At 52.7% G+C, this 19,831-nt stretch overlaps 5 protein-coding genes across 5 annotated transcripts; 2 read left to right on the top strand and 3 right to left on the bottom strand.

Annotated features, from left to right (window-relative positions):
- Positions 1-767: 767 nt before the first annotated feature.
- J4E90_000905 (uncharacterized protein) lies at positions 768-4,506 on the top strand (the record flags this gene model as incomplete). The annotated part of the gene is made up of 3 exons (XM_051430498.1): positions 768-1,185; positions 1,899-2,958; positions 3,021-4,506. 3 exons carry the CDS (start codon positions 768-770, stop codon positions 4,504-4,506), a joined length of 2,964 nt encoding a protein of 987 aa, XP_051295985.1.
- Positions 4,507-6,247: 1,741 nt separating this feature from the next.
- J4E90_000904 (uncharacterized protein) lies at positions 6,248-6,977 on the bottom strand (the record flags this gene model as incomplete). Its single annotated transcript, XM_051430497.1, has 2 exons — positions 6,248-6,542; positions 6,598-6,977. 2 exons carry the CDS (start codon positions 6,975-6,977, stop codon positions 6,248-6,250), a joined length of 675 nt encoding a protein of 224 aa, XP_051295984.1.
- A 4,130-nt stretch (positions 6,978-11,107) lies between these two features.
- Positions 11,108-12,088, bottom strand: J4E90_000903 (uncharacterized protein; the record flags this gene model as incomplete). The annotated part of the gene is made up of 3 exons (XM_051430496.1): positions 11,108-11,461; positions 11,513-11,612; positions 11,745-12,088. 3 exons carry the CDS (start codon positions 12,086-12,088, stop codon positions 11,108-11,110), a joined length of 798 nt encoding a protein of 265 aa, XP_051295983.1.
- A 5,337-nt stretch (positions 12,089-17,425) lies between these two features.
- J4E90_000902 (uncharacterized protein) lies at positions 17,426-17,990 on the top strand (the record flags this gene model as incomplete). The annotated part of the gene is made up of 2 exons (XM_051430495.1): positions 17,426-17,645; positions 17,695-17,990. 2 exons carry the CDS (start codon positions 17,426-17,428, stop codon positions 17,988-17,990), a joined length of 516 nt encoding a protein of 171 aa, XP_051295982.1.
- A 1,191-nt stretch (positions 17,991-19,181) lies between these two features.
- J4E90_000901 (uncharacterized protein) lies at positions 19,182-19,458 on the bottom strand (the record flags this gene model as incomplete). Its single annotated transcript, XM_051430494.1, has 2 exons — positions 19,182-19,396; positions 19,452-19,458. The coding sequence occupies 2 exons, from the start codon at positions 19,456-19,458 to the stop codon at positions 19,182-19,184; spliced, it is 222 nt and encodes a 73-aa protein (XP_051295981.1).
- Between the last annotated feature and the right edge of the window lie 373 nt (positions 19,459-19,831).

The following is a 19,831-nucleotide window of genomic DNA, read 5'->3' as shown; positions in this document are numbered from 1 at the left end:
CCATTCCTTCTCTCCCTTTCTCAACACCGAGATTTCGCAGCTCACTCAACTCAACTACAACAAGGCCTCTTTACACACCGCTTTCATGCGTCATTCGACTGAACAAACCTTGTATGGCCTTCGGGCTAATCCTTGTGGTATCCGTTGCTGGTTTCCTTGTATGTTCAGCACTGCAATTTTTTCCAGACATTACCCTGAGCGCGAGGCGGTCTTACACTTCAGTGTTCCGCACTCTAGCAAGCTCAGTACATTTGGTCCTGAGGAGCCTATATCAACACTTGCCGGGGGTGTTGACGAATTCATTACCTGGTCGGCGCGCATACAGAAGATAGGCTTCGATGCTGGCAGTGAGGAGATTAGTCTGAGCTGGCATTGGCAAGTCTGGGAAGTGTTCTTTTTCGTTGAGTTTTGCAGCTTGCTGCTGGCTTGAAGAAGGAGCGTAAATTTGCGTAGTTTACATGTCTTACGGGATGTGGCTCATGAGTTTGACTCAGCGTCTTCATGTGACAAGTCAGAGGCCTTGGGAGGCGTGATGTCTCTCATGGGCCAATAGCGAATTCAATTTGCGCGCTGCGCTTCTAGTCTCTACGGGCAATTGAAGTGAAAGCTGAGCATATGACGCACTTGCCTTATCTGGAGCAGCTGGGCACTCGTTTGTTTCATGATTGGCCACCTACCGCATTTTCCCTTTCGCTCGCGCCTGCCAGATGACTAGACATACAACCAACCAACCGCCAGTATGTCGTCTACACAACCCTTACTTGCGCATGCGCCCGTTACTCCTCTTAGTACGACTACTAGCTCCGCTGTCCCGGTCGGCGCCCTCGCAGTCATCGAATGGTGCATCTTCGATGGCCATACACAAAGACGTCGTGGGCATGTACAACGGCGCTGGCTATGGCAGCGTCAGCACCAAATACGGTATATCGTATCAGGTGAGGAGGTGGGGCCCAGTGTGGTATCAAGAGCAAGGCGCTATCAGACCATGGGAACTCTACACGAAGATTGAGAAGGAAGACTTCATCAAAAGAGGATTAAGCGGCGAAGACTTCAAGTTTGTGCATCCGCGAAATCTGGATGTAGCGAATGGAGCTGTACACGTACGAGGACAGCCGCGAGGACAGAAAGAAAAGCGACGGGAAGCAGCAAGACGGAGGTCTCAGGGCAAGGTCGCGAAGCAACCGGGTGCGTCTTCTACACGGTCATCGGCAACTTGACTAAGAGGAACAACCTACTAATCTTTCGCTGTGTAGTCAAGACCGCCCAAAGCCGCAACGCCTCTCGAATGTCTTCAGCACCTCGCGCATCCAGTTCCAGCTCCCGCCCCCTTCGCACTCCCAATCAAGTACAACCCGGTCATTCACCCAATTCAACTCCACCACCGGTTATACCTGAGCACCTTCGGGTCGCGATCAAGGCCAAGCACGGCGAGTGGCTGAGGGCGAATGAAAGGGGAGAGACAGAAATGGCGGATTTAGTTGAGCAAAAGTTGGAAAGCCTCGAGCGACAAGCAATGAAGGTCAGCCTGCCGGGATTCTTGGCGTGGAAGTTCGGACCAGAGCATATCGGCGCCGCGGTGAGCGGATGAGGCAGAAGGGCGAGGGATCGTCTTAGGCCAGATTCCCTTATCGTCTTGTTGTCACGTAGCCAGTTGAAGCCTCCTACTTTCACTTCCTTTTTTTCCGATCACAATCAGATCGCACACGCCGTTGTTGACTGACGCCTCTTGTTATGAGCCCATGCACTCACGAGACTGACTGAAAATGGTTTTCACCGGGTGGGCTCCGCTCGTGCCTCTTACAAAGTCCGCGAGCCTAATCCTCCCGCTGCGCTTTTGCCCAATCTACTTATACTCCTGCCTCAACCTACTATTTACTACCAGCAACACTCCGGTGTAGGTGACGACAGAAGAGCTCCACAACATCCAAGCATCGCAGAAGACACACGACAGCAAGCCGCTACATCAATTCAACCGAAAGAGTCTGCAAGTGTGATCATGTCATCCACAGATAACCCTACAGAAGAGGTTGACGCCTCAGCGCGGATGTCAACCACAGCACGGAAGCGTCGGTTGAATGAGCCATATGTCGCCGCGGACGCCCCACTGCTACCTACAAATACCGCTTCCAACACGGATGAGCCCAGCGGGCCTAATGACAACGAGGACGCAAACTCTCCGCCCAAGAAAAAGCGCAAAACGAAGTCGAACTCACTGGGTGCGCACGCCAAAGTTGCTGCGAAAGAAATACCTAGCGATGAAGAGATCAAAGCCTTCATAGAGGGCCTGGCAGCTATCGAAGACTGGACTTCTCAGGTAGTTGACACCAAGTATATACAACTGGTGCAATGGTACGACGTCGAAGGCATCTCGATGAAACAGTGCGGCACCAAATGGGTAGAAGAAGGATATGCAGAAGGACGCGCAGATCCGAAAAAGCAGAAGACTGAGGTTACTGAATCAGGGATGTGGAAGCACTACAGCAGCCACGGGAGGAAGTTCCTCGAGGAGAAAGGTCTCGTGTGGGTATCTCCATCGGCGCGGAAGGCTTACAAGAAAAGAGTTGGCGTCGTCGAGCAGTCCAGAAAGACAATCCCAGAAAAGACAGTTCCACACAAGACGGTTTCACCCAAGACAGTCTCAGATCGGACGGAGCGCATACCATCACCTGGTATAGAAGAGGAGGAGCCGCTGACGATTGCTAGCTATACCAACGTGCTTGAGAGCAGTGAACACATGGCCGACGAACCAGTGCCCCGTATTCAGCGATACACCACACCACAGCCGCAAGAGGAGACCACACGAGGTCTTACTGAGGCTGCGATGCCTAAGCCAGAAGACTATCGAGTGGGACTGCATCGTGGAGAAGACGCGGAGTTGATGTTCCTTCTCTCGAGGAAAGCGAAGGCAGAGTCGAGACCAAGCGACCTCATTTGTGACTTTGAGAAAAAAGGGAAGAGGTAAGTAACTCTATGCCAAACATGACTACAGACCATAGAACTGACATCATACGTCTTGACAGCCCTGCCGCCGCGCAATCAAGAGAGGTAACGAGCGATCCAGAGGCTGAGGCTGCAGAGGTCGTACGCTACAAGAACAATCGAGACACCGAAGATGTTCTGAGCTTCAAGCGAAAGACCGGTGACGTGCGCCGCGGACATCCCACTCGACCTGTTCTGAGCCGAAAGCAAGCCATCGAGCACTGCACCTTTATAAAGGACGCCATCAAAAACGATCCGACAGTCGATACGATCGAGTACGGAGAAGACATAGATGCCGATACTATCGCCCGCTTCGTCGCGTGCATCTCGCCCGACATCCGAGCGGCCCTGCCCACTCACGATGTTGTCGAATTGATCAACGCGGGTCACGCGGACACACGGACTACGGAGATCCAGTGGTCCATGCGAGAACTTGAAGACTTATACGTTTTCGCCCACACGATGGGCGCACTTGCGGTGTGCGATATGATCATCGATAGAGTATATGAGGAGCTGCATCGTCCCCAGCAGCGCCTGATTCGCACCATCGATGGTACGATGGAGAAATTCGGATTCCTCCGCATGAGCCCAGCGTTCATGAATCTCTTATCGGAGAATGACACGCGAGCTTTCAATTTCTTTGTCGGTGCTTTGGCCATGAAGGCCGAAGATACCCTGGAATTGCTGAAAATATCCGGGCTCGATCATTGGTACCATGAATCTAAGCAGGCGTTGATGACGAAACTGGAAATAGAATGGGCATCAGGAGCGAGCATAAGCGAGTCGGCAGCGATATGTTCGACATACCATCACCATTGGAGCCCAGCGACAGGATGTTACAAGTCTGTATTGTCCACGGCGCCCTTGGTATCGAAATCCAACGCTGCGAAGCAATCGGCGCCCACGTCCCGTACGTTCCAGAAGCGACCCGAGCCCTACCAGCGCAAAGATCGTAAGAAGGAGGAAAAGGAGGAGGCCTGGGCTAAGAAGGTGGCATTCCAGAAGATCGATCGTGAGGCCAATAAAGCGCATGGGCGTGGACTGACGCAATGGGAAGCCGAGCAGGCCAGGCTTCAGAAGGTTCAGCAAGAGCTCCACGACGAAGACGAAGAGTACAATGGTTCCTCCGACTCCTCACACTCGTCAGACGACGAAGACGTCAATGTGATCGTTGTGCAACTTCCTCGGGTATACAGCAGAGCTCGCGATCTCTTCCGAAACAGCCCTGGATCATATGCTGAACCATCCGAATACACTTGGATTGCGTCCGATCTGACGCATGCGAGACTCGCTGCCCGAGGCGGAGGTGGGCTGAACTATTCCGGCGAGGGTATGAATCTTTCCAAGGACACCGCGGAGATTCAGCGGAAGAAGGTAGCGATCGTGGAGGGCCAGCTGCAGATGTTTCGCGATAGCGGTTACGACCCTGACAATCTGCAGGGCTCAGGCCGATTGCACGCCATGTCTCAGAGGGCGAGTGAAGACGGGGAGATGATCGATGGAGACGAGAGCGACGACGAAGACTAGGATACTAGCCACGATGGAGAGGCGACGAGGGTGGTGAGCGCGAGCGCTACGATGCCTGGATTCGGTGTTTAGACTGGTGAGATTTCATATAACGAGTACCTCGCACGCTAGAGTGGGATCTGCTGCGTGAGTCTTCAGGAGCTTGCTTGGTCGTGTACAGGGGAGAACGAAGGATATAATGCCCGCCGGGGCAGGGGGACGATGGCTGGTCGAGCCTGGGTTGAGTTGTTGTGAGGGCGGTGGACCATGCCCTGGTAGTTTACGCGCATGTCGTGGTAGGGTAGAGAAATCGCGTACTGTTTGTCAAGCTGCCGAGGTCTCTTTGCTTGCGAGCGCGCGTGCATGAGTCAGCATTCTGGACGCGTCGGCCCCACACGTGCGCAGACGTCATTAACCCTGGAAGCTTCGGCCCAATTCGCGTCCTTGTCTATCTGAGCCAGCCCCAGCCCCTTGTCCAGCCCTACACATTGCGACGATAACGACCATGCTTGCCACGACAACTGCCGACCGTAACCTGAGACGTCGATAACATCCCAAGGCCACAGCCTTCTTTATACCACGAATGGTGACATCGCCTCGCATATGCCCCGGAATATTACCGGTGGGGCAGCTCGGCGCATCAATTTGGGAGATTGTGCCGTAAATTGTCAGTCTGGTGTTGATCACACGTCTGTGCGAGGAGCAACGGTGATACTCAAGTATGGTGCTCGTGGTATAAGTGTGCGCACGCTTGTACGTTCGTTGCCATTTCCATCTTCACGCTACCGCAGCGCCGCCATATTGACATCATCCTCAAAATGCGCTTCACAACCCTGTGTTGTATCATGCTTGCACCTTTAGTAGCCCTGGCGGCTCCAGCCGAGATACACAGCAGGTCAGATATACTCGCAGCCCGCCAGGCGCGTCCGACAAAGCCGGCACCGTGCGTGCGTGTGATGAACACAACCGAAGCGCAGACAGCTACGCGTGCCGAAGCCTTCGCCCAAGCTTTCATCTACAAGAAGGATATCAGTGAGGCGTTCAAATACATAGCCAAAGACTACATTGTGAGAGGGCCATGACGTCTTCAAGAGGATCAATGACAGCTAACCACGTACAGAACCACAACCCCGCTGCACAGAACGGGTCTGACTCCGCCTGGAACATCCTCTCTCCAATCTGGAGCTCGCAGAGCATTACACCATTGCGTACAGCGTTCAAGTCTCCACAAAGCTGGCTGAACTACCGCACCGGAAGTTTTGGGGAAGTCGTTGACCGTTTTCGATGGGAGGGTGGATGTATCGCGGAGCATGTAAGTCTTACCTCTTATACTGGAATAGAATCATCACTAACGTGGCAATCTGCAGTGGGATCAAGGCGAGAGATTTCCTCCGCAATATGCCTGAATCTGAATAGGCAATCGATTGATGCATATGACCACATATGATAGGAATGTATGATCGAAAAGATGTAGATACGTTAAGCCCAATGAATAACGACAGCGCAAACCCTTCACGAATGAATCCCAGATATCCCACCAGCCTAAGAAAAGAAGTGTCGTACACATGATACGTCTCTCTTGCACCACCGCCGCAATACCAATCCCTCTGAACTTTGATCGCAGAACGTGTTCCCTCATGCGAGTCGTTTCGCAATATATCCGATATCACAACGCCAATCCCTTCGTCGCTCCTTCACACTCCGGCGTTCTTTCTGATGCGACAACATGAGAGCTCGAGAGCTAACCAGGCCAGATCACATCTCAGACATCGATGCTGGACTTGCCCTTGTCTTCCTTGTCATCATCCTCAGGTCGGAGCTGCTCCTCGGAAGGCCTCGCGCTCTCATCAATGTAGCGCTCGGCATCAGCGTCGGCATCGAGATAGTCTTCTCCACGCAGCAAGCTGTACCGCGCTCCACCCTTGTTCGTCTCTTTGATCTGTGGGGTGCCCACCGTCAGGTCGTGGTGGCAGTTGGGGCACTCATGTACCGTAGGAGTACGCAACGCAAACCACATCGCTCGAGCCTTGCAAGCAAAGAAGTAGAAGTGGACAAACCTGTCATCATGTTAGCAACCCTACTGATGACTGGCTCGGACTTTGAACAACTTACATATTGACAATCATGGGAGCTGTTGCGTATCCAGCCAAGAAGCCATATCCCGCTGACCCCAGATCGTCAACCTCGACTGCCCAGATCGGAATGAGTATTGCAAGATAGGCGATACCCGCCAATCCGTCTAGGAGAGCGAACTTGGGGCCTGGCGTACGATTGTGCCTTCGTTGGTGGACAATGCTCGCCGTTGAAGCAACCGCAGTCATGGCGAGGGGGATGTAGCCGAAGCAGAATGTAGTTACATCGCGATGGTCGTACCAATACCGGTAACTATGGGACTCCAGCGAGAGAACGGTGATGGCAATGAGGAAAGGTGTTGTGAGGGCACTGGCAAACAAATTCAGTACGCGAAGAGAACGTTCCTGCGCCATGATCATCTTGTTGGTTTGGGTAATCTGTTGGTATCTGAAAATGGAGGTGAAGACGAAAAGAGCAAGATGGCTTGGTGCAACAAAGCCAAACTGAAGTCTACAGGCCTGTTTAAGTCACATCACCGACTGGGATAGCGTCTCATCATCTCTCAGGCAACAGCGAAAAGCACATAGCCGCAAGTGCATCAGAGCCGCGTGTACACACGAGGCGCTTTTTGGCATCGTCAGCCAATCGATGTGTCGCTCCGGCACGACAACGGTACTACGCAGCAGTAGTGAGACAGCGAGATCTTTTGTTTACTCCCCCGAGTATGTGTTTTGGCCAATGAACGTTGACGTTGGGTGGCTATGCCGGCTAGCCTTGGTATAGCGCAGGTGGGCGGATTACTCGGGTCCTGTGTCAGGCTCTCCGCAGTGCATGGACGCATGCTCAAGAATAGAATGGCCTCTGAGACGTCTCAATATCTGTCTACCTACATACGGAGGTCTTTCCATGCATCGTTTCACTCTTGCTTCTACATCGATAGAGAAGGTTGCACAAGTCACGTGACTTTTACATCATCCGGGCATGCATTGCGGTCATACTAAAGCTCGTTTCCGTGATATCCATGCCTTTCTTCCAAATCGTAGAGTAGCGCCTGTTATTTATTCTGATCTTGGAGTGGGAAGCATGTCGCGTAGCCGCTTCCGCCAACGCTTGCGGCGTGTGGTTATCCAGGTAAGCAGAAATTACGTAGGTGACTAGGGAAGACCCTGAGGAAACCGTTGATTACTAAAACCCGCAAAGATCTTTTCGACGATCCGGACCTTTGTTCTCTTCGCATGCGTGTAAGCATGCACAACCAAACTTATTTCACAACACGGCCCTTTTGGCATCACGATGCACCCGACCTCCATATCTGCTGCCAGAGTGAACTCATCGGGTCTTATCGAGGTGTACACCTACAAACCCTGCTCCAGTTATGTGCAGTACTTACAAGCCGTCGCGCGTCATTTCGGCACGCAAGACACGAATGAGGTCTACCCAGACGCAGCTACAATATCCATGTTCCGCACTGCTTTCGCACCCATCACGGAAGATCTAACCCGGAAGCTGAACCGTCTGCCCAGATACTCCGCATTGGTTTATCCTAGGACATTCCAACTTTTTTCCCCAGCGCGCCGCCTGGATAGCGTTATTTCCTCCGCTCGATGGCGACTATTACGAAACATTCAGACGAGAGGTCAGAACAAAAGCCGCTTGTGAGAACTACGACCTATTCCAACGATTTGCAGTAAAACCCTGAGTGTTCTTCAGAATTATCATTTATTGCCGCCATCCTTATCAGAAGATTATATTCCACGGGGGTCCTCGTAGAATTAGTTGTGAGTGGCTTGTCGCTATGGTCCTCGCGACGCCAATGGTAGCTGCCAATTCGTATCGAATTCTGCACAATTATTATAAGGTAGATGTATAAATTAGCTCAGGAGGTGTTTGCTTATCAAGATCCAGTGATGTGTATGCAGCAACATGCGACACGGATTCTGGCCACCCCGCGGTACCGAGTATTGCATCTGCGATTTGATAAACCCAATCAGCTCTACGTAATGGTCAACATACCTTCTGCCTGTGGTTACCTCTCAAAATGATAGCCGCGCACGCGCCGAATATGACGCACAACGGTGATTTCAGAGCATATATAATCGCCTAAGATCCCAAACCCCCCAAGGTCTGCAGCGTAGAAGTCATCTCTGACCACAGCATCCAGCAAACACGAAACCAGACTTACGACATGACTCAACACACAGAAACACCCATGAATATTCCCAAACCATGGGAATCTGGCCGTCAGATTCATTTATACAGACTGCCTCGGCATTTATCCAGGACGATATTGGAACTTCTACCTTTATCATCTATGGCGACGTTCGCAATGACGAGCCACCACTCGAATACATTGGTCCGCTCCATCAAGAACCCTTTCGCCCTGATCAAGAAAGAAGGGAATGAGGCTGAGCGAGCGAGGTTCTCGGTTCTGTGTTTCGACAAGCACTATCCGGACCATATCATATGTTATTATTGCGGCTCATACCATAAGCGCAAATCACCTGGTAGTCGGGATATTTGGGGTCAAAACGCTCCGGCCGCCTTCAAGTACGGGACTAGGACGATATGCAAACGGCGCACAACAAAGTTCGACGGTTTGGACTGGGAAACCGTCCACGAAACGATGCGCGGGTTCCGGCACTCCCCTCGGTATGGACACAACCTCCTACGCCCTAAAGGCTTTCATCAATCGGGGTCAAAACGGTGGGGCAGTGACATCCACGCATTGCCATGTGATGGTCATTTGCTTTTGAGAAAGAGGTGGGTCAGTGGTATTCCGGAAGTCGAGGATGTAGACCCCAAGGCCGTAGTATTTGGGATCCCATACTCGTTATGTCCACATCTGGACCCGGTTCTGAATATATATTCCATGGGTTGTGGCGTAAGAAACGCCGTCTCTCGCTTCTACATGTACCACGATCCTGAGGACCTCAAAGATAGCTATGTTGATAAAGCCTTGCGGTGCACCGCCTGTCCTACCGAAGTGGTCATCGAAATAACTCCGCGAAGGCTGTTCGATGGAAATTGCGCAGACGAGTCGAGGTTTCCGAAATCAACCTATGTCGTAAGCGTCTCCAGATACGTCGACTTTGGCAAATGTCAGGATCCAGAGGACATTGAATGGAAGGCGCTTACAGAGCGGAGACCGGGGTTCTGGAGACGCCTCTTTTCGAGGAGGGATAGCGGGTCGCTACACGGGGAAACAGTACGGTCAACGGTAGACCTTACACACCTGAAACGCGTTTGCGAGAGATTTAATGCGCGTCTTCACGCGCCTCTGCTGTCATCGCCGTCTCTCGGCAGTCCTACCGACCTTCGTCTGGCTATGCGTGATAGCACTGATGCACAACCTCCACCATACGCCGAGTAATCACAGTCAACAACATCGGGTCGCGAGAGTCCCGGCGAGCTGTGAACTGTGCCATGGGCGCATCCGGTAAGAAGCTTTGAAGGTGTCGGTTTCAACGAAACGCAGTACGCGCCTTCCTTCGACCCAGGATGATGCCCGGTCTTGCTTCGCACGAGTTGTTGCGTCTGCACTTTGGTGTGCGGGATCCATGGATGGTTGTGATTTGTAGCTTTATAATGTGTCGCAAGAGGGTGTGGCATGAACGGATTGGCGCAGGCCCGTAAGATCTAGGGGCAGCATGCCCTCAGGACTGTATGCGTGGGCGCAAAATAGGGCCATTTCGGTTGCGCATCAAAGCAATTAGTCGTCTGGATCAATACTCGAGTGTTTGAACATCAACGCTGATCCAGAAAGAGAGATGACCAGCTCAATCGCACAGACCTCGGGACCATCGGTACACCTTCCCTAATTCGGTGATGACGATGAGACGATTTCACACCCCCAGCCGTCCACAATCAAGACGGCTGATATGCGCCTTTTGCTCCCAACATATGCTTGTAGTCTCATTTTAAACAGATCTTTACTTGCACTACTCGCTAAGAAAGATTCCCGCAGCGCAATAACCCTTCTGAGAAATTACCTGCATTTATGTACGCAATCGGAGTGAGATGAACGGAGAGTCCACCACGGATGTCTGTTTACCATACAGAATCAGGGGAGCATTCGAAATGAATAGATACAATACTCGCGCATGTACTAAAATTGGCTCGCTGTAGAAGCCTGGAGACAGTACACGGAAGTCGTACATCAAGTCTGTGTTTGCATGTCTGCCTACACCATCCTCATGTCTGAAACGCCCACTAACCGTTGGCTACATATAGATCTCGTGGACCCTGACCAAGCTGTTGGGGGATGAATCTTTTGAATTTGTCTCTCGCACAAGTCGAGCTTTCAGGCGATCAGTCCCTTCCATATGAGCATCATCAGGTGGTGGCTGCGGGCCATCGACCACGTGGAAACACAGAGATGCGTCGACAAGGCTGACGTCGTCGTCTGTTTCCGGCCTGAAGATAGTGATCTTGCTGATGGTCTTTTGGCCAAGTTGTAATTTGTGCTGCATGAGAAAGTAAGCGAACCCAGCACCGTTTGGAGATCCTGGTTTGGGTTAGTCTTGATCTATGTCATCGGAGTTGAACGCGACTAGCCTAGCAGCGCATGGCCCGGATCCGTAGTGGTAGAGAAGTTGGTTCCCGGCCACTCGCTTAGTTCGGTGTTACGGTCGCGTAGACAAGAAGCGATGATTTGATTAGTCACCTCGTTGGAGATGGCTATCATGAAGAAGTGGCGAATGTTCTTGATATTGGGGTTGTTACGAACCCAAAATCCCCAGATGATGTCTGAGAAAGCGCGAAGTTGAGGTAGATCGTCTTTGTTCGGCTCCTTCGTACCACCGCCCCAGATAGTCTTGGCGGATGCTTGAGGGCTTTCAAGGAAGAGACCATAGATAGCGCCTCCTTTGGTGTTGATTCCGAATTCAAAATGCGCCTTTGTTGCCTGTAACGCCGTCAGCATCTAACTACTGCTCATACGCAAGCCTAAACTCACTCTGTATTGCTTGCTGTTACCTGCTGTGCTGTACCACTGATTGATAGCCGGGATCTGGTTGCCCTCATTATCTCTTTTCTCTGGGTCCCAATGCTCGACCCTATAGCACTGGTTATCTCCGCCTGCTGAAGTCGGCCGTCCGTCGAGACCAAGTGAGCGCATCGCATGTGAGAAATGCCAGTGCTCAGAAAAGCTGCAGCTGAACGACGATGAGCTAGTTTCTCGCCAGTACCAGTCCTGAAGCCCTATCTTGAGGTCACTATTGTAAGGCCTTGCAGCAGATGGGGGTTCGCGAGTATCTTTCATCTGACGGCCTGCGGTCTGATCAGAGCCTTCGAGACCACAGATCAGGGCGCCTCCTTTGGCTGCATTCTTGTTCCAATCCTCCTCCGCGGCATAATCATCGTCCCAGAAGGCCACCGTGGGGTGTAGTCCGTTGGGTTCACGGCTGGTCGAATTTGAAGATATGCGGGTGATGTTGCGGTCTGAGATGGGTGCGGAGGCCAGCGGAGTCTTGATACTGCCGACAACTGTGTGTATGGCAACCGCGACGACAAGGGCGGTGACGAAGGTCATGTCGCTGATCGCTGCCAGGGAAACTGAACGAAGCAACAGATACAAGGAACATCAGCAAGACGAACAGCGTGATACAAGAGGCAAGGCGCAAGACTAGCGGCTATTGGAGGCTGCCACAGTGACTTCGTAGGTGAAGGAGCGATTGTTCCATATCCCAATTTGCGCGCGTGTCTTCTATGACGAAGGTCTCGGAAAGGAAAGTGCAACCACTGATGAAGCATGCTTGGCCACGGGTTGTGTGATGCGTAAAGACGTTTCCTAAGCTACCCAGCCTTTGGTCCAGGGCCACATAACACGCTATAGGTATGATTGACAGTGGTTTCAATTTGCTAAATGCGGTCATGGTGACCTCGGGATGTGAGAGTGTAGCCGCGAAGCGTTCGGACATGAAAATGCCATATACCGGAAAGCCATGATATCGAAAGCCATACGAAACAATCTTTCTGAGAACTACAAAATCCCAAATCACTGGTTGCTTCGTACCTCGGTCAGCCAGTCATCTCCTCGGTACTCATGCCACGAAGAAGGTTCTGTCGAAAAATGAGCAAGAAAAATGAGGTATGTCGTATCCTATTCAGAGGCTTATCGGAACCCATGAGTCTTCAACGTCGTCGATCCAACGAATGTTCGCGGTGGCTATTCCATGTCCGGCTACCCAAATGCATCTTCATAGGGCTAGAGCAAAGGCTTTGGTGCAAGACCCAGGCGTGGGTGTGTACCCGGGCTCATGCATAACTGCTTTCTGGATGAAAATAGCAATGCAGGTCCACAAGCTTTACGATAGACAGGATGTAGCGCGACGTTCTCAAGCACACTGCTGCCTCTAGCCTAGTCTTTCCCATGACTGCATCTCTCAGGGATATTCCTGCGGACTGGGCTATATAGTGGACTGATATGATGCCGAGTCGAGCGTATCGCGGACTAATATTACGGCTTGTATAGGTAGCGAATCGACGAGACGTGTAGAACGTGAGGGACGCGGAGGACGGATGATCGTGGAGCGCATGCGCCGTGGCATCAGGCGGGCTTAGGTGCTGGCGCGCATTTCTAGTGTGGAGTCTGGCCGGAAGGAATTCAAGGTAATAAGTTCAATGCAGATATACAGTGTGGTAGCATCTCGACGTGCTGTATCATGGATGACGTGATAGCCGCCATGTCGACGAAGACCGCAGGCCCCGGGGACGGCGGGGCGCCTGACGCGTGTCTAGCGCGTTACGGAAAGTGGGGCATCGCGGTCGCGTCTCTAGGTACGCTCTTCGGGTGGCTCGTCTCCTCATCCATCTCATCATTGCCGTTGTCACCAGCAAACGTGCGGTCATCAACGCAACTTATCCTCATCTCTCAATCAGCGCTCTGCCTACCGCCCAAGGTATTTTCTCATCCTTTTTAGACCTATACTGGTTGCAGCGTCCCATCCGTTTGCTTCCTTCGGAAAACATCCACGTTCGCCCGTGTGCTGCAACTAGACTTCAGTCCCTTTCGAGTTCAGCTTCCACGTAGACATTGGATATGATCTCGTCATAGTCGTTCACATTTCATTTCACCATCTCCAATAACTTACCCTCTGACGCTGTCCTCGCTTTTCACGATGTTGCATACGCTTGCAACGTCAGTCCATTGAGTGGCAGTCAGTTGCGTCGCAACTATTCAGATCGGTCTGTTTCGATAATGAGAATGCTTGGAATACGCGTCTCATGCTTGCTGGAATCATCAATGTGAGTCGCAGCGTATTAACCTCAAATCTCCGAGTGAATCGAGTCCCACTAGCATACCTACCCAGACCGATGGGTGTGTCTACTTACAACTAGATCGTCAACAGCTCTTACGTGAGTTTGAAACCCGGTATATACGTACAACTGATGTGGAAGTACAAGGATCAGGAAGAGAAGTGGACACAACAACCCTGCTAAGAGTACAACGTGATGTCACTTCCAGGAGCAAGAGCAGTGATGATAGGCACTGGGTTCAATGACTACAAGCTCGGAGGAATGACCTCGAGGCTCTTGCCACGGTCTGCTCTTGGTGACAAGCATAGAAACATTTACACTCCATTTCATCTGACACCTCCGCCAGGCCGAGCGGTGTGCAGCCGCACACTCTTTCACTTACCATGCCGGCCACGCCGTTGCCTACGCGGACTTGCCCCTCACCCTGTCGCGCCTTCCTCACGGACCCTAATCTTGAGATCCTCACCACCCGACTAGCGCTTGTGCCTAGCTCTTCCGTTGTATATCAGCTCGCGCTCACCGGCCTCGTACAGCTTCCCCTCCACCGCGCCTTCCACTCGCTTCCTCAACCCTCTTTCGCTGTCTTCAAAATCGAAGCAATTGCGGACGACGACTGCGGCTTCCGACGATGCGCTTTTCCGTCTTCACTCTTCTAGGGCTGGCCGCTACCGGTGGCTACGCCGGCAGCTCTCCATCCTCTACGGTCGCTTCTACGGTCAGCAGCGGACAGGCTGGAATCCAGGGTGCGGCGGATCACTCGTCCATCTTAGTTCCCCGACAATACGGAATTCCCACCGACCCGATCTCGGTCACGACATCTGTACAAGGTACCGTCGTTCCACCGACCAGCGTCCACTATCCCCCGGTCGCCTCCAGCATGGTTGCTGTCCCGCCTCCATCCATCGTGTCTTCGGTGCAAGGCTCTCCCCGCCCGCCTCCGTCTTCCGTGGTCGCTATACCACCGCCTACAATTGTGTCTTCGATACAAGGCTCACCTCGACCTTCCGCATCCTCTGTAGTCGCTGTCCCGCCACCGTCCATTGTGTCTTCGGTGCAAGGCTCTGCGAGCCCGTCCTCTGCAGTCGCTGTCCCACCCCCATCGATCGTGTCTTCAGTACAGGGCTCCGCAACTCCATCCTCAGTGGTATGGAGCAGTCAGACCTCGTCTCAAGCTGTATCGTCTCAGTCGGCATCCTCGGTGCAAGCCTCCGCGCCTCCATCATCAGTGCAAGGACCTGTTCCGCCATCCTCTACTGTGTGGAGCAGTCAGCCTTCGTCTTCTCAATGGGCGTCCTCGGTGCCGCCTCCTGCCCCGTCATCTTCCGCAGCTTGGAGCAGTCAACAGTCCTCTCAAGCTGCGTCTTCGTCTTCTCAGTGGGCGTCATCCATACCGCCTGCTGCCCCGTCGTCTTCCGTAGCTTGGAGCAGTCAACAGTCCTCTCAAGCTGCGTCTTCGTCTTCTCAAGCTGCATCCTCGTCTTCTCAGTGGGCATCCTCCGTGCCGTCTTCTGTCCCGTCGTCCACCGCAGCTTGGAGCAGTCAAGTATCCTCTCAAGCTGGCTCAAGTGTCGTTGTGCCGCCCCCCACTGCATCCTCGATTCAGGGAAGCTCTACTGCACCATCTTCCCGCGCCCCGACAAGCTCAGTCGTTGGATCATCAGCCGCCCCATCTTCTGGAGCGTGGAGTTCTTCCGCGGGATCTGTAGCGCCCACGAGTATATCGAGCAGCCAAGCCGGTAGCACTTCGACTGCATGGTCATCGGTATCACCTATTACCTCTGTGTCCGCGTCTGGATCACTCGTCGCGCCTTCTGGCTCATCTTCTGTGGCTCAGTCAAGTGCTCAAGGCAGTTCGGCTGCACAATCGTCTGGAAGCGCAATCCCGAGCACTCGATTGACCTCAGTCCAAGGCAGCACTACTGCAGAAGGCATCATCATCATCCCCACTGGTATTTCTGGTAGCAGCACCTCGAGTGGCATGATCATCATCCCTCCTGGTTTCACGGGAAGCAGTACCTCGAGTGGCTCCATCGTCATTCCCACTAGGATTTCTGGTAGCAGCACCTCGAATGGCATCACCATCATCCCTCCGAGTGGAAGCAGCACCCCAAGCGGCTCCATCATCGTCCCTCCCGGTGTCTCGGGAAGCAGCACCCCAAGTGGCTCCATCATCGTCCCTCCCGGTGTCTCGGGAAGCAGCACCCCAAGTGGCTCCATCATCGTCCCTCCTGGTGTCTCGGGAAGCAGCACCTCGAATGGCATCACCATTGTCCCTCCGAGTGGAAGCAGCACCCCAAGCGGCTCCATCGTCGTCCCTCCTGGTGTCTCGGGTAGCAGTACCTCAAGTGGCTCCATTCCTGCTCCGATCGTGATTGGGACCAGCACTATGCCTCCCAGCGCGATACCTACAGGCGTAGGCTGTCCCGACTTGTGTCGTTCCCTCGAGTGGTGCCTAAAGTATTGTGTGGGCTATGTGTTCCCTCGCCCTCCCGATGAAGAACCACCGCACGAATGTCTTGAGCCAGCTAATAAGCCGTGGTGTTATCTATGGTGGTTTGGCCCGGATGACGACGGTGGTAAGGATGGTCACCCAGGCGATCCAGACTCTGTTACAGACAGCGACCCCGAGTGCAAAGAGGAGAACTGTATCGCTGCATGCGCCGCACAGAGACTCGCATCATTCTTGCTCTTCAAGCGGCCTTTTTGCCTTTGTGTCATACACAAATGTGACAAGGATCATGACAGCGACAGTCCTAGCGATAGCGACGATGACGATCCATCAGTCAAGCCGCCAAAGCCAAAGCCAACATCGTTTCCAAAACCTACGAACCCTAAATGTAAGCTTTTCGGATGTAAATGCGGGTGGATGGGACTGGGGTACGGGCCTGGCTGCCCTGAAGATGTCGTTCCGCCCATTTCGCTCACCATTCCATGTGGTATCTTCGGCTGTGACCCGTGCATCTTCTTCGGTTGTCATACCGGTCCGCGGCCTACGGGTATCATAGGCGCCGACGGATACTGTCCAGGTCCAACAGGGTGTGATCCGTGCCCGCCAGAACTTTGTAGCCTCCCAGGTTGTACCGTTCCGGGCGGTTGTGGGCCGAAGCCTGGCCCTGCGCCAACTAAACCGGCGGACCAACCAGACCCAGAAGATTGCGACGACAGCATGCGGACCACCATCACTGATCGCTTCGTCATGTGCACGGAGGGTTTTGACGTCTCGTCCATGCCTTCTAGCTATAGCTTCTTCGGCGGTGGTACATCATCCACGATGGTTACATCTGTATGTCTGCCGCTGATCGATGCCACGAGGACCATCTGCGAGCCGGCCAAAGGCTACGACACCACGACAACGCTGACTACTACCGGCACGCTAACTTCCGACGCCCCAGCATGTACCCGAGCACCGCTCTCTTTGGATGATGATGAGGGAAACAACAATCCCGATGAGCCATCAAACACGTGGACGTACTCTAGCATGGGTTCATCAACCTCGAAAAGCTCTTCTGAGGTGTCGTCTAGCAGTTCGTCGTCGTCCACCAGTTCTTCGTCGTCCACCAGTTCTTCGTCGTCCACCACTTCGGCAGCACCAGCTCCTAGCCATACACCTATGGACAGGAACGGCCACTGGACAGTGGAATTTCAGCAATTCTTGTACGACGACTACGCGGAATTAGGATGGGACTTGTACGATCCCAATGGCTTCCACGCGGGTTTCCACAATGTACGCGGTCACAACAAGGACTCGAAAATCACCGACTACATCCAGAGCGTTAATCGTCCGTACGGTGATTCAATGCCTTTTGGAGTTGACGTGACCGTTTATGAACGTAAGTGAACTCTTTATCGCCTTATTAGACACGCGCTAACTTTTCCTAGCACACAATGGTGATATGGCCAAAGTCAATTTTGAGATCCGCAAGAAGGTCACCGGCTGCGATTCCATGCCGGGCATCCCATGCAGGCCTTACATGACAACAGAAAATCGCATCGAAAGTGACCCATGGAGGCTGCAGACTTGCGAGCAAGCTTGTAAGGATAACAAGAAGAATGCTCCTCTGGTTTCCAAAGACATGTGGTGCCAGGATCTCAACGCGGCAGATTGGCAACCCATGTATAAAGGGTTCACTGGATGGCAGCGCCATTTCAAGTGTGGTTGGAAGGGATTTGATTGAGCTTTCTATCCCCTGGAGGCTAATGGTAAAATGGTGTGAGTATTCATGACAGTGTATTATACTTGCGAGTATTCATGAGTGGCTCGTACCAAATTGAGAATTGTATTGTGGAAATGTGGGCAAGACTGTAACTATATAGATGGATGCCAGTCGTTTGTTCCAATCCTAGATGCCGTGTCGATATTTGGACTGGATGGCGTAAGCGTATCGAGCTTTTCATGTTTTTTCTCAGAAGTGACGTTGAGTCAAGGCACTTGCAGACTAGGTGCTTCTCTTCCATCGTCGGACTGATGCTGTATACCAGGTACGTATTTGTAGGCCCACACAATCCATGACATTTGGTCTGTAATGTCTATTGGAGCTGTTCAAAGCAACAGGCACATATGAACAAGATTCCGCCGAGACGCCTATTGTCTTGTCAGTATTGCGAGCCTCTGTAGATTGCGGGCATTTTGAGTGGCTCACTGCTCGATCTGCGCGAGTGTTGCTAATCATGGGCAGAACCAGAGTACCTCCTCCCGGGGCTCCACGGTCGCGTGTCTCGCTACCTGGACATCACTGCACACCTTAAAAGCCCTGCTGTACCCTGCCGAATGGGCTCAGCACCTCCTCCCTCTCAATACATTGCATCGAAACTCTTCAAAGCAGTATCGTAACGATGTCTCAAACTGTTAGCCAAGACGAAAAAGATAGCCTGGTCGATATCAGCGCCGCGGAAAAGGGCCTCGAATCTAGCAGTGGAACTCATACAAGAAAGTCCTCCACCACGACTTCTTATGGAGAGATGCGACAACTTCTTTACCGCCGATCTTGGGTACGTAATGATCCGGTCTACAGTGTGTATGATGCACTTGCTGACTCCACAACCCGGAATTCAGGCTTTATTGCAGGTGGTGGGAACACTCTTGAAGGGCCTTGCCATATTGCTCTTTGGGATCGTTCTCTTTATCCTTTCCCTTGCCGCTGCCAAGTTGGCTTTCCTTCTTATATTCGGCGCTATCAAGATGATCCTCTCGCTCTTGATCATGTTGATTGGGTTCATCGGCATCCCGATGCCGGCAGCTGTTGCTCAATGGGAGCCCTTTGGTTGGTTTTGAAGAGTCTGCGAGAAAGGCATCAAGTTGGATGCTAGCCTAGTCAAAACGTGGGCAGAAATTTGGATTTGATTTAAATCATGTAATGACACGCCACTCAGTTCCCCTCTCTCCTCTGCTTCTCATCTCCTTTGATGTTCTTCCGATCAACGTACTCCATGCCTGTCCCCGAATGCGTGTTGCTGCCACTGTTCGAATGTTCTTTCTGCGCCTCGTAGTCTTCCTGATCCTGTGCGGCCTTCTGGGGTGTTTTGGCAGATTTTTGCACACCGAAGGTGTCTTCGCTGGTCTTTGAGGGGTCGTTGACCTGGTCTTGAGGGTATGGTGTCAGTGGAGAGGAATGACGTGGAAGGTGCGGGAGACATACTGGGCATGGTGATTTTTCCGGGACTGATGCTGTGGGGTTATGGTACCTTGGGCCTTCAGCAGGAGATTTGGGCGTACTGGTGCTCTTATGAACAGTGTGTAGACGTCATGAGAACGTCGGGTTGCGTCAACGTCAAGATGACGACGCGGAAGTCATCACCGAGCGTCCTGCATCATGCATCTGCGACACACTTGACATCAACGTTCAACAGCCGTCTTGAATCAAGCTGTTCGATTGTTCGTGACTACGTGTTTAGGCTTGCGCATCCTGTCGCGCGTTCCGACGCGTCAACCGAGGCGTCCCTGATCGACGAACTCCAACCCCGCTACCAGCCACTCATCCCCGATGCCTCTCAACCTTTCTTCTCCTCGCCCTTGCCG

The sequence above is a fragment of the Alternaria incomplexa genome (genome assembly GCF_024043165.1).
Source record: "Alternaria incomplexa strain BMP 0042 chromosome Unknown scaffold_1, whole genome shotgun sequence".
Classification (NCBI taxonomy): Eukaryota; Fungi; Ascomycota; class Dothideomycetes; order Pleosporales; family Pleosporaceae; genus Alternaria; species Alternaria incomplexa.
This window is presented reverse-complemented; position numbering and strand designations above follow the sequence as displayed.